Here is a 14,919-nt window from a genome sequence, read left to right on the forward strand (position 1 = left end):
ACATTTCCCTGGGCTTGAGAGCTGAGCATTAGTGCTGGTCTCCTGTCCGCATATCTTCCTCAGTGCAGGAGTATAGCTGAGCAGATGTCTGCAGCCTCACAGAATGTTTTAGTTCACGCCATTGATGCTTTTTCCAAAGTGACTTAAAAATATAACAATACAATAGTTCAAATGAACAGTAAACAGTTATAGAAAGTTGGTAAGGCTAAATTAAGGATATAATGACAACAATAATATCAATGATCAATAATGAAAATAAACAGAATGTAAAGACCTGGGACTCAGGCAGAACAGCCTCGCTACAACATCCTCTTCTTCTTCTAGCACTCTAGCGCTAGTCTGTTTTCAGTCTTGACTTGGTCTCGGCCTGTCATGGTCTTGGTCTCGATACCCTCCGGTCTTGGTAAGGTCTTGGTCTCGGATTAAGTGGTCTTGACTACATCACTATAAAGTAGTGCACCAATCAAGGTCCACACAGACATGGATGACAGAGTTTGGTGTGGATGTGGACGGTGTGTGACTTTACGAATGCACTTCTGAAAGAATGCTCAAAAATGCCCATAAACACACTCCTAAACCTTGTAGAAAGCCTCCCCAGAATAGTTGATGCTGTTATAGCTGCAAAGGCTGGACCAATGTCATATTAAGACCTATGGATTAAAAATAGGATGTGACTGAAGTACATGTGGGGGCCAAGGCAATACAGTGTATATCTAAGAAGACGTAACAGAATTACATTTTCCTGTATGGATGGAGTCAGACTCCAGGCTTGTGCCGAATTCAGAAGTTTAGAATCAGCCTCCATTCAATTCATGGAAATTGAATTGAATAGGTTCCATCCCACAGGAAGTTAAATTTGAATTGTAATGACAGGATGTGGAATTAAATTTATGGCAAATCACAGAAATTCCACACAGTCACACAACAGAAGTAATGTGTTGAATCTCACATACATTTAGTGAATTGGGAAGGTTACTTCGGAAATGTAAGTTGTAAGAGACTTCAGAAGTCCAGCTTTTATCATCATCATTAGTATTCTAAATTGTAATGTAACAGTGCTACAGTATGTGTGTTCACAGGGTAGGCTGTTTATGGGTAGGCTATTTTTCTGAACACTGGCCTACAATTACTTTACCATGTGTTAGCTCAGTTTGTATGCAGTTGTGTAAACATTGTTTGATGGTTGTGCTAAACGCTGAAAGAGATACCTCTGAAAGAGATGCCTTTGAAAGTCTCTTGACCGTCACAGTCACGATTGCTTTAGCCTACTCAGAAACTACTGACAGATAAGAGCAATGGTATGTTCAAAGAGTTATCGGTTGAAGTGGCAGGCATCAGATGAGGAAGCTTAAAGTGAAGAATAGTGGTCAGTGTGCAGGAACCCAGGATACATGACAAGGGTTACAGGACATTGGAGATTAATCTGTTAAACACTTTGTATATTTGTACATTTTGACAGTCTGCATTAAGAAAGAATTTTTCATATTTATTCATTTTACTGTATCATTGTGCATGACTCAACAAATTGAGAATAACATTTCGAGAGGCAGTCAAATATGATCTAAGTATATTTGAGACATAAGGGGTAAAACATGATTTTAGTACGTAAAATAAAAAAAGTGACATTGAAAATTTAAGTGATGAATTGTTTTTACAGGCATTGTGAATACTGGCGTTACAGGTCAGTGAACAAAGTTGGTTTATTAAAGTGACTAATTCAGTGTTGGACGAAAAGATTAGCAATAGTGCAAAAGATTAAGACACAGAGCAAGTTAGAATGACACATCTAATATTAGTTTCATAACACTCCTGTTAATTAGATTTACTCAATGATATCTCAGTGCTGAAGATAATACAGTAACATTTTACAGAAGGCAGTAGAACTATTGGTCTTACAGGCATCACTACTTCTAGAAGCATGGCTTAAGATTGGTAGAAGGCATTCAGTGAGTAGTAAAAGGCAAACAGTAAATATTACAAAGAGCTTTTTGGCATTGTAATGCTTAGTTGAGTAGTTAATCTTTTTTATATAGAGGTAAAAATAGTAAAAATGGCCCCGTGCTGATTTGATATTTCAACAAATTCAACAAAACAGTCAAATATGTTAAGTGCATAGACAGTCTGTGGCAATTTGACAAATTAAGACAATTGAAAATAATGTTTTCCTATTTTTTCCCCAATCTAAAAATAAATCTACTGAAATTCAAACTGAATATAGTTCCTTCTTTGTACATTTTCAATAGAACCTGACAAACAAATGTAAATATTCAAATGAATAAATACTTATTGGACAAACACAAATTATCAAGGTTTCTTTCTCAGTTATTCAGCCACTACACATGCTTTCTAAAACTTGTTTTAGGTCCATGATTCACCTCTTCTCCAGTGGATGGCGCTAAAAACAAATTCAAACAGATCCCAAAGAAAAAAGTACATACAGTTATACCTCAGAGGAAAATAAATGGTTGACATTGTGGACTTATGTAACAATTTACAAAAAAAATTAAGTAACAGAAATTAAGTTACAAGAGAATTTTCAATCAAGGTGAATATTTCAGACAAAACATGAAAACATGAAAATGTCCCTTCATAAGGCATTCACTGTATTTTGTCCTTAATTTAAGACACTGTATTTGGTTTCTGCTTTGATGTTATGATGACGAGCATTACCACATGCACATCTCACATAGATCCAAAATGATTCTTTGCATCAAGACTGCTTGAAACAAAGATGGCAAAACCACACTTTTTCCATTAAACAACACTGATGTCAGTGTCCTCTGGTGTTAAAGAAATCAAAAATAATATTTTTTCGAAGATCATGAGGTGTCATACAATTATTCACACAAAGTTGTAATGTCCCCATTTACAACAGTTCAATATGTTCAGATCAACAATATGGCAAACGTCATGTCTAGATCTTAGATGTCAATTGAACTACATTCTTTGTTGTTGAAACCAGCTATATACTCAACAGCACAGTGACTTGGTGAAAAAAAATGTGTTCAGAGTTCAGCTTTTTTTTTTTACAGTAAGGGCACAAACAGCAGGGATCGGACACTCCCCATTCCCCCGTACAAGACTCCGTGCTTTGGGTCAACGGTCTACACTGGCATCACAGACACTTATAATTCTGCAGCTTCTAACAGGAAGTGGAGGCCTCCGTTACCCTGTAGTTAGCACCACAACGCTCATACCCTGCGCACGCGCACGCTCACCGCGCATTCCTTACACCAAACTGATGGTCTCCGTGTACTCGTCCTCCCTGTCCGCCATGTTGTCGGGGTCCGAGACGAACAGGCCCTGCAGCATGCTGGTGGGGATGGCCGGCTTGAAGGGCCAGTTGCGGATGGAGGCGAAGGGGAAGGACGAGGAGAGGCGCACCGAGGAGCGCCGCAGGTGTGGCAGCGGGCCGACGTTGTCGTAGAGGTGGTGGTGGTGGGCGGCGGCGGCGTTGGCGTGGTGAGGCCCGCCGCCGTCGATGCCGCCTCCGCACTGGCGCTCCAGCCGGCGCAGCAGCTCGCGCACCTCGCCCTGGAGCTCGGCCAGGCGGTTGGTGAGCGCCACGTTGCCGCCGCCGCAGATCTGCACCTCGGGGATCCAGCGCAGGTAGCGCTGCATCCAGACGCGCACGGCCGGCCCGTCCAGCAGCGGCAGCAGCACGCCGTGGTAGTCCAGCGGCCGGCGCAGCCAGGCCTCGTAGAACTCGCGCGCGGTGGACGCCTGCGGCGAGGCGTCCGGCGACAGCATCCAGCGGCTCAGGCGCTTGACGCGCAGCATCTTCTTCAGGCTGTCCGTCTCCTCCTTGAAGAAGCCCTTCTTCGGGGGCGTCTTGAACGCAGAGCTGGGCAAGGAGAGCTGCCTCGTGTGCTGCAAGCAGGGTTATGTTTTTTTAATTGTCTGTTATTCATAAACATATTGTAATGTCTGTATGTGACAAAAGGCCTAAGTGGTAAAGTGGATTATGGTGTTCGAGGCTTTAAAACGATTTAAATCAAACATTTCTAATTAATTTCTAAATATTTTCTTCCGGGTGCAGTTGTTTGTTTACCTTTGGTCGATGTGACTTCTTGGTCAACTTGTCCACCCTCAGCTTGTCAGTGTACAGAGGGTTAATGAAGAATTCCTGCGCTCTGCAGTCAAACTGCACCGACCAGTCCCATACCGTGGGACAGTTCAATGGGCCTCTTTGTGTTTGCGGCGACTTGGCCTGCCAAGACAATCAAGCCCAGGCAGTTAGCGGGAGGTACAGCGAACGTAAGAGCGCACGTCAGAGGCGGTGGAGCTCGTGTGGGCCGAGGTCTGCTACACACACACACACCACCACCGCCGCCCCCACCCCCACATCCCCCTCCCCAAACACACCCACCCACCCCACAAATACACACACACACACACACACATGTTCAACACCACAGGGGAGTGTTCAGCCATGCTTAGCAGGGAAGCGTTGCACTGAAAACAAAAGTGGTCTGCAGAATGGAAGAGTGTTTATATACATATATATATAATGAGTGGGTGTGACAAGCCCTGGTCTGAGATGGAAACCAAGAGCAGCACAACCACAGCATCCTCTTTTGTTTTGTACATGGATGACTTGCTGTGTGAATTCATTACAGTGCAAAAGATGTTTAATGCTAGCGACAGCTTTGTGTGCACATAATATGCCTCATGGGCAGAATTGGTTCTTTCCAAACTGGGCTACTAACACTTACACTATCCAGAAATATGAACACACATGTAGTAGTAGTAGTAGTAGTAGTAGTAGTAGTAGTAGTAGTAGTAGTAGTAGTGTACAATTCAAATGCAGTAATACAGATAAAGTGTACAAAACGTTGACAGATATGTGACTTTTAGTGGAGTGAAAGTCCTACCGTCATCATGCTGACTCTCTGTTGGACGGAGTTGAAGAGGAACGTGGAGAAGACCGGAACATGGATGCTGTCGGACAGAACTGTCAGGTAGGTTTCAGAGAACTGGAAGGCAGGGCTGTGCTGCTGCAAGAGCTGCCACACACACTCCAGAAAGAGCAGGAACACGGGGGTCTGCATGTGCTGTTTGAAAGCAAGCAAGCACACACACACACACACACACACACACACACACACACACACACACACACACACACACACACACACACACACACACACACACACACACACACACACACACACACACACACACACACACACACACACACACACACACACACACACACACACACACACACACACACGCATTAAAATACAAAGGAAACTATCCACCATCAACTCAATATTTGACAAAATCTGTGTTGCATCAACATCAAGAATTCAATTATGACAGGCATTGTAAACTTCCAAACACTGCCATTTCGATGTCCAATTCTTTATTTCAGTAGTTCATCAGCAGATGCATGCCGAAGCAGATGCATGCCGAATAAACAAATAATAATGATAACAATAATAATTACAACATAATAGTAATAAACGTACCTCTTTATCTTTAAGGTGCAGATGATTGCAGCGGTCTTGGAAGTTATGGCCGCCTGCAACCCACTCCTTCTGCACCAGGCTCTGGAAGCCGGTGAGGGTCCTGTAGTAGGGGTCCAGCATGAGCTGAACCAGGCTGGAGATCACACAGCACAGGTCCGACCCCTCCTCCTCTAAAACAACAATGTTTACATTCATTCATCAGCTGACGCATTTGTCCAAAAGAGACTCATCAACAATCAAGGTTCATTTTACATTACATTACATTTAATTTGGCTGATGTGTTTTTTTTTTTTTAAATTGTAAAGTATTTTTTTCCCCTTTTTTGCCTTTATTATCATAGGATAGTGAAGATGTAGACAGGAAACACGTGGGAGAGAGAGATGGGGTGGGATCGGGACATGGCCAGATTCGAACCTGGGTTCCTGTGGGCACTCAGTTCAAGAGTCTAGTCAAATCAAGAGATATAGAGAAGAGGCCTCTCGACAGAGAAGAAGTTCATGTTAAGTGCAAGTTAAGTGCGTCAGGTTGTTATTGTTGTTAGGAGAGTAGGTACTCTCGGCAGAGCTGGGTCTTCAAGAGGTTTTTGAAGACAGAGGGTCTGAGGTAGCAACTGGTAGTGCTTCCCACCATCAGGGAACTACAGATGCGAATAGCTGGGATTGCTGTGAGCATGCAGGTGGCAGTGCCATGCGACATTCTTTGGAGGATCGCAGCAGTCAGTTGACAGTCAGTATATGCCTTGAGATGCCTCTCATATATCCTATGAGAGCACTCGAGTAAGTGGGTGCAGATTCAGAGATCACTGTTGGCCAGCATTAGTGATTCGAATTTCATGCGAGCAGCTACAGGAAACCCATGGAGCTCGATGAGCAGTGGGGTGACATGTTCAGACGTGATGCCGTGTTCTGGATCACTTGAAAGTGTTTCATATACCCTGACTGACAGACTGACTGGCTGAACAACAGGATCAGACACGGATGGTTCAGATATCCACTAAGAGGTTCCTGGCAGGTACATTTATGAAAGTTAAGAAACCTATGCTGCTCTTTGAAGGACAATAGGAGGGGAGCTTTGCCAATTTAAAAAAAAAAGAAAAAAATATTCAAAATAATTGGTTGCATTACAAATGGATGCAGGTTCTAAATATCTATTACAATTTAATATGACATGACACACTCAGCACAGCCTAGGAAGTGGATCACAACCACGTCATTGCCTTATCAAAAGAGCAAACACAGTTGACTGAACAACAGACAACGGGACAGAGTTGCCGTGACGCACCCATGATGAGGACATTTGTGTTTTCCTTCTCCAAGCACTCAACCACCTCCACAGCTTTCTGCAGACATTGCCTGGAAGGGATCACAAACAAGTTTATAGTGAATGAAACGTACGCAGAGAAGTGAAAATCTGATTTTACGATGATGTTGTCAATGCAGTGGAATTTCCACTGACCGAATGATGTCAAGCCATCCGGCACTTTCGAGAGATGAAAACCACTTCACGTCTGACATCCAGAATTCTGTTGAATTATCTATTGAAGGAAAACATTTTGGTTTTAGGCTGTGCCAATGTACAAACATGGGATATACTTCCATGTAGCAGGGCTGGGTATGGACAAGAATTTTGGTGATGCACTTCCTTTCAATGAGTGTCAAGCAAGAAATCAAAATGGCTGATTTAAGTCCAAAATGAAACCGTGATGCTTATTTGGAGAGTCGACATATTGATCTGCTGTGCCAATTATTTTGGTCTGGCACTGTTGTAGCTACAGTAGTTTAATTTGTGGTAAACCACCACCCGGAAGGCCACACATATTTGCTCACTGACAAAACAAATAAGCCTTGACGTAGAGATTAACTGAACTGTTCTGGTTAAAAGCCAAAAACATTTGGAATATGGTGATCTACGATAAGGGGTGACTCACCGATGAGGAAGAACTGTTTGAATTTCGTATAGGAGAGCTGCACCTCCTGAAGAGACGGTAGCGTATCACTGAGGTCCTCCGTTTTCACAGAGTAAAGGTAGTTCTGCGCCACAGCATTGAGCATTCTGAAACATACAAGATCATAAAACTCATGAGCATGCACTTGCATTGAAAAAAGGCCCCCAGCACAGCTTGATTGCATATAATATCGGCACAAAAAGCAATGAAATGGCAAGTTATTGTACGTTATTGTACCCTGGAAATCCAGAGTTCTCGCACAAACACAATTTGAATTGTGTCTGCAAGATACTCTGGCCACAAGCCATGATGCAAGTTATGTTTGCCCCAACCATTGGGGGTAACAATCATATCGTTGTATCTGATATAGGCGGGCCAAAGGCGAGCTAAACTGATGACAACAACGCTGCATCGTTCAAACTCATCCATTGTTATCCAATTACGTCGAAGTCCGGAATCAGTCGAGTAAACATTGGTCTACTGTTATCCAATTGCGTGCAGTGAGATTTTCAAATCCACGCTTGGTGCCTCCCTTCGAGGTGGGCCATTACAGTACATTATTCGTGGCCAGACCCTTAATCTGAAAGATTCCAGGGTCTGGTTTACAACCAGGCTAAAGTTATTGCACTGTCCCCTATATCTCAAGGGTTTGAGTTCTTTCCCTCTCCAGGCTGAGCATTGCAAGTCTGAACGGCCTTAAAGGGCCACAGAACATTTCCGAAGAAGGCGCGATTCTGCAGCTACTGGCTTGCACAGTCATGTTTACTGGGGCACTTTTAACGGAGATGAGATGGGAAAAAACAGAGAAGCTATCTGGACTCGCATAACAGAACACGCAGAGACAGTTTCCTACAGGAAGGAACTGGGGCTGAACAAAGCCTTTTGGGGACTTTTTCTGCATGTCGCACACACCCTTTTGGGGCAGACCAAGATTAACAGCCTTCCACACAGCACTTAACTGACTTTAATTAAAACTCAATTAAACACACAATCACAATCTCCTCAGAAGCCCTTCGATGGCACACAGATCTCAGTAAAGGCCCCATTACGGCACTCGTTTGCACTGCCGTGTAGCTCTGAATCTCGTCCAAACACAACACCACTCAGCTCATGCACACACACACACACACACACACACACAGCCGCTGTACACAATGGCTCTAGTGTCACGAGAAGATTTGAACGTTTCCTTACTTTTCCATGTACGCCTGGGGGATGGGGTCCTCCTGCATCAGAGGCAGAGCTGCTGTTTTGAACAGGGCACAGCCACTATGATGGGACCAACACCAAATCTACAACAAGAGGTCAAGAGTCAGGAATGCGGCATTGTGAGCAATTAAAAATTAAAAATTAAAATCAAAACCATCTAAAACTGACTACATGATGTACCAATCCCAACTCCATTTAACATTCCACACACATCCCTGTCAACAGACTGTAGCCAGAGGAAGTTATTACGGAGTGTCTTCATGTTAGATATAAAAACTTTTTTTTGTATTTGTGTTTTTTTTTTTTAAATACTCAACTGGTAAACCCTTCCCATTGAATTTTTTGGCATTCTGGATGTCCTCCTCGGTCACATTTGTAGGAACAAAAAAATACTGTGGCAATCTAGAAAATGCAAATTCATCTGTCAAATGACACTCAAAACAGGTCATGTTCTCTATGGACACACTCTAACACATTATATTAAAACTTTATTACAGTGTAATTATGGCATTGAATGCAGCTACAATTTAAGCAAAGCAACAACTAAATAAGCATACATAGGAATAATTTATTCCACTCTCAGATATTTGAATCTTTTGTATATTCAGAGGGAAAAGAAGGAAGGAGAAATATACCTTTGAAAGAGTTCAGATGACTGGTTTTCTACTACTAATCTACACGCTCCTTTTGTCCTTTTCATCTCCTGGGCCCAGTCATCTATGGAGTCAAACATCACTGTTCTCCCTTTCCTCTGCATTTCTGTGAGAGAGGAGATTTGGAGAGACCATGTTGTTTATTTTTCCCATAAGCTAGGAACAATCAGCCCACTTCTGTGATGGATACACCTTCGATAAACAATAACCTAATGCTTTGTCCATACGACATAGTCCGCTTCCTAACACAATGTGGGACTGTCCCCCCCCCCCCCCCGAGTCATGCTAGCTGGTGACATGAGACAGCTGGACAGAGGCACAGGTTCAGCAGGATCCTGATGGAACTTGACAGATAGAGTCCTGTTGTTCACAGACACTTTTTTTGCTGTCAGATGTCCCCCTACCCCCAACACACACACACACAGACTCACTTTCTGTATCTTTCTCCCTCGCTCGCTCTCTCTCTCTTACACACATACACACTCACTTTCTTTCTCTCTCTCTCTCTCTCTCTCTCTCTCTCTCTCTCTCTCTCTCTCTCTCTCTCTCTCTCTCTCTCTCTCTCTCTCTCTCTCTCTCTCTCTCTCTCTCTCTCTCTCTCTCTCTCTCTCTCTCTCTCTCTCTCTCTCTCTCTCTCTCTCTCTCTCTCTCTCTCTCTCTCTCTCTCTCTCTCTCTCTCTCTCTCTCTCTCTCTCTCTCTCACACACACACACACACACACACACACACACACACACACACACACACACACACACACACACACACACACACACACACACACACACACACACACACACACACACACACACACACACACACACACACACACACACAACACACACACACACACACACACACACACACACACACACACACACACACACAAACATTAGCACTGACTGTTGTTTTGTTAGACAAAGGTGGCTATTGAGCTCCAGCAAAGGGACTGTGACACAAGTCTCCAGTTGGAGTCTTGACGCCTGCACACACACACACCATAGAACCCCATATCCAGACAGCAGCCGGAACAAATTGAGCTGGCCCCAGGTCTGAGATCTCTTTACCCACCGGCTCTAACGTTATGCCAAGCCAACATCAGGCTTTAGCATTCCTTTAGATTTCCAGCGGAAATAGCAGATTACTGTATATGGTGCAGAGTGCTATGTGCAAAGAGACACATTCATGGAAGAACATAAATGTTTACATACATAGATTCCAGATCTAGATCTATGTAGATCTACATCTACAGTACATTTCTACATTTCTGTCGGGTATTGTTATGGTCATCTAGATTTATGTGAGGCTATCTACATGTATCTACATTTCAGTAGAACTGCTCAAGGTGTTCGGCGTAGTAAAGCGTTCCATTACCTGCATTGTTGGCATTGTAAGAGAAGGCAAACACACACTTGAGGGACTTGGACTCTAGGCAATGGTGCACAATCCCCTGGAAAATCTGCAGGACAGAACACAAGCTTAAGTGTATCCTTGACTCCACAGAAACACTGCAGCAATTTGCCACTCTTTGAGGTATTCTGATGGTCTATTATAATGTTATATACAGTATATATAGATAAACACAAATACTGTCCCCCTAGCCTTCCAGACTATGTAGTGTGTAGTTGCAGTCAAAACATCAGTAAAAAAAAGAGGCCACATTGAGATATCAACAACAATGTCACTAACAGACAGCAATTAGCATGGTAGCAAGGTCCATGATGACTGGGCTGTTGGTAGTGTTGACAAAGTTTGTGCAAGGTCGGTTAGGTTTTAGGTCGGTAGCTTACTAGCTTTAGAACAAAACTCCATAATGGCAAACAATGTCCATTACTTTACTAATAAAGACGGCAAAGGTTAAACATAGTACCTTCCTTGCATCTTTTTCATCTGTGAAGGTTAAACAATACTGAAAAACACGAAGATCTTTGCAATGAATTATGATTTTTGAGGGACACTTGTTCTTCAACAGGGTACACGTTATCAGCTTCTTCTTGTCATCATATCCTGGAAGTTAAGTAACAAATACAACAATTGTCAGCTTACATATGTGGGACAAATATTAAACTACTACTACAAATGTCAACACGTAAAGAAGAACTTTGGTGATGCATTTTAAGTATGCCTTCTTACCTCCATAAATGTGATCTACACACATCAAAGGAATGTCATTCTCCCCATACAGCTTATTCTTAAAGTGCTGGATCTGATGAAACAAACAAACAAACAAAAAAACATAATAACAAGAGAAGAGTGTGATTATCATTCCTTGGTTAAAAGTACCATGTAACTGCAACTGATACAGCTATAATACACTTATAATAATATATAAATATATTCACACTAATAAGTAAAACTATTCACAACACATCTGAACCAATAACTCCCATTTGATTTTTCCACTGCCCTGCAATGGGCTTCTGCATGATTAAGTTGTGATAAGGCAAAGGTTATGGTTATGGTGGTGGTGCTTAGCAGACGCTTTTTTCCAAAGCGACATACAAACAGAACAACACAATAATTAAATCAATCAAAGGTCCTACTATAATAGTGATAAGCCTGCAAATATTCAGTATTTATATGCCATAATAAGGCTACAAAGTTAAAGGCACAGTAGGGGAAAGGCTAGTGCAGTCTACTTGTCTACTACTTAAATCTTCAAGCTATTAATACCTTATAAGTGATACACACACTATGATACCTAGCTTACAACAAACCATGAGGCACTTCCTGTATTTGACAGCAGCGGTATCTCTGAATCTGTTTCTAAGCATAGGCCAAAACTGTGTGCTGCTGCTGACAGCACTGAAAATATCACACGCATGCATTGGATGTCTATCTGCCTGAATGACTAAAAGGAAACTTAAGCAGTCTAGATAAGAATGTGGACGATAATATAATGACACATAATATAATGTGTGCACATTCCCCCACACCATTGGAGCATACATTATGAAGGCCACTGCATAGCCAAAAGCTCTTCTGGGGAAAAGAGTCAGAGACAGTCTGACAAAAAAAATGTTGAATGAGCAGTTCTCTCTGAGTAGACAGGGGGCAATCTGACTTGACAGGATGCACTTATTTGAGAGCTGGGCACAACCCTGCCCACTAGCCTCAGAGTGGAGTTCCTCAAAAAAAGTCTCTAAAGTGAGAGCACCAAAGAGCCTTAGTTCCTCTTTTTGAGGTCAGCTACAGTGAGCACCAGAGATAACCTCCTTGCAGTAAGCCCAGGCAACGACAAAGGAAGTCAGATGCAACTAAGCAAAAACAACCGGAGGGAGCCAGGGGAGGAGGACAGGGCGTAAGAGTCCGCGCGTGACGAGCTCCGAGGGCTGCTAAAGAAATTCCACCGGTGTGTGACATGCCGGGAGTACCGTACCGTATCCTCCGCTTGCACTTCGTCACTGATGAAGGAGACGCGGAAGTTGGTGCAGACCAGTGTGCCGAAGACGCCGCGCTGGGAGAGCTCGTCCTGCGTGTACTTGAGGATGGGGCTGGCACTGCAGAACACCACCTCACCTGTAGAACACAGGGCCACTGGATCATTCATCACACATATAAGAGATACTGATAACAGCAACAACACTTCACTAACTACTAAACAACATTGTTGTGGGAACTAGTGTCCTAGTAACTAAACATGATCTAGTGCACTGAATGTCAATACCATTTTGGAGTTGTATAATAAACCTGTAGTACACTATACTTAAAAGAGGAAATGGAGCTCAAAAATTACCTGGCAACAAATCAGGGTATCTCTCTTTTTTGGGAGGTTCTTTTTCTGGATTAATTTCCTGTTCAAAGGATAGATAGTCAAAAATAGATAAGACAAGGGCAGAGAGATTTATGCAAATACAGCTCCTGCAAAGCATACATGCAAACATTTGTGCATACATGCAAACTTGTCTGACACATAAGTGCAAAGAGAAACACACGCATGTCCATTAAAAAAAACCCAACCACAAACCACTACACTTCAAACATGAACCATCAGTTTCAAGTGGCGTGACGAGTCTGTTAGATGCAAGACATTCAACTTCCTCGTGCTCATTTTCATGCAGCCCGATAGTGAAAGGTATTCTACACACGGAGACTCGTGGGTCAAAATTCTCAAAAAAGGCAAAGTTATGAAATGGGACTGGACTGCTGTGTTGTGCCAACACAGCATTTTTTAGCCCTCAATGGGTGCACTGTGAGGTGGGCTCAAAGTCCTCTTAGTCATTTCTGTACAATTATTCCAACATCAGTCTGTATCTTATGGACTAATAAACTCACACAGTAAGTTTCTCCCTGGCATAGTAACATTTAGGCCTACTTTCAAAAAGAATCCAAGAAAAGATAGGGAGCAGGACTTAGCAAGATTTGAATCACCTCTTTCCGGTGTGCCTTAATATTAGGCACCCAAGGGAGAGAGAAGGGAGGGAAAATTAAAGAGCTGATTCATACAATTCACTCCCTTTGAAGGAGCACACCTGTGGAAGGCTTATGTAGGCTATGTCAAATTGGGATCATGTGCTACAATGTAACTTTAGTGTTGTTGAACTTTGTCATGTGTAACCTACTTAAGCCAGCACTGTCCAACAGTGTTTCGTTTTAGACTGCTATCATTTTCAGTACTCACCACCGCTTCACAAAAACTGCGTGTAAATATCTGTTATAATCTTCGTATAATCTGTTATAATCTTTCACGTTGATAGTAACGTTACCTTATGCTAGTGGGGTAATTTATACGAAAACATTACTTGCTGTTTCTCAACTGCAACAGACATTTGGGCTGATGCTGATTCACATAGGTCAGTACAAAAATGACCGACACAACCGATACAAAAACTGTTCTCTGTGCTTTGTAACTTTACCACGACCAATGGAAAACAAGGCAGTATTCCCACATGGCTATCAGCTCCCTCTACAAAGGCATGTTGACTGAATGACTAGGCTACTCCACGAAGACGAAAGTCAATCTGTTGGCAGATTATATTTTCATACAATCAGTACGTAGTCAAGGTAGGCTCATTGTCGATTTTCTGACCTGTTTAAGAAAATCTAAAACACTTATCTTTGCCAGTTACGTTGTAAGAGGCCCGCTCTCATGTTAAAGAGCAGCTAGCTTAAGTTTTCAGCGCCAAAGTGATAGAATAATTTGCATTCCTAAGCAGCCTCAGCAGCAACAACTCAGAATGAGACACAAAAGAAAATCACCAACCTCGGGCGTAACATATGATACAAACGACGCTTTGGGAGTTTGTTTCGCTCCGCCGCTCCCCAGACTCAACATTTCGCCAACTTCAGTCCACCTCTCTCTCCAACCAGGTGGAAATCCGGGCGAAGCAGAGGATTAACCTGTTTTGACAGCTAACCGCGCCCATTCTAGATCATTGGTTAAATTTAATCATCTCTTCATTTTGTTGGATATCCGGTTTTACTCTCCAACGCCATTGGACGACACACCAGTCGATCAAATACTAGTGAGAAAACTTCCTGATTGGGACGATAGGATGAGAACCAAACCAACAGTTGGGACAACAAAAGAGGTCGATTCAACTGGCCACCACAGGAGCGTCAGTGGGAGGCCTCCGTATCTCGTCATCTTCTTGTATGAGACAGAAGCGGCTCCGGCAATGAATGACACATTAAGAAAACA

General features: G+C 42.8%; 1 protein-coding gene across 1 annotated transcript; it reads right to left on the minus strand.

The window, feature by feature from the left end:
- Positions 1 to 1,545: 1,545 nt before the first annotated feature.
- Positions 1,546 to 14,629, minus strand: mtmr12 (myotubularin related protein 12). Its single transcript, XM_062543219.1, has 16 exons — positions 14,482 to 14,629; positions 13,015 to 13,072; positions 12,658 to 12,797; positions 11,412 to 11,484; positions 11,149 to 11,285; positions 10,653 to 10,737; positions 9,264 to 9,387; positions 8,946 to 9,030; positions 8,614 to 8,711; positions 7,402 to 7,526; positions 6,930 to 7,008; positions 6,756 to 6,826; positions 5,475 to 5,644; positions 4,875 to 5,054; positions 4,052 to 4,210; positions 1,546 to 3,870 (listed from the first exon to the last, which is right to left on the minus strand). Exons 1-16 carry the CDS (start codon positions 14,551 to 14,553, stop codon positions 3,229 to 3,231), a joined length of 2,298 nt encoding a protein of 765 aa, XP_062399203.1. The 5' UTR covers positions 14,554 to 14,629; the 3' UTR covers positions 1,546 to 3,228.
- Positions 14,630 to 14,919: the final 290 nt, after the last annotated feature.

The sequence above is a fragment of the Sardina pilchardus genome, chromosome 8 (assembly GCF_963854185.1).
Source record: "Sardina pilchardus chromosome 8, fSarPil1.1, whole genome shotgun sequence".
NCBI classification, from domain to species: Eukaryota; Metazoa; Chordata; class Actinopteri; order Clupeiformes; family Clupeidae; genus Sardina; species Sardina pilchardus.

Excerpts from the sequence above, each read along its gene's own strand:
- mtmr12 (XM_062543219.1), bottom strand. The coding sequence starts at position 14,553 with ATGTTGAGTCTGGGGAGCGGCGGAGCGAAACAAACTCCCAAAGCGTCG. Across the intron at positions 11,485-12,657 it reads AAGTGCAAGCGGAGGATACG|ATCCAGCACTTTAAGAATAA; the intron begins GTACGGTACTCC and ends TTGTTTCATCAG. Across the intron at positions 3,871-4,051 it reads AGAAGTCACATCGACCAAAG|CACACGAGGCAGCTCTCCTT; the intron begins GTAAACAAACAA and ends CCCTGCTTGCAG.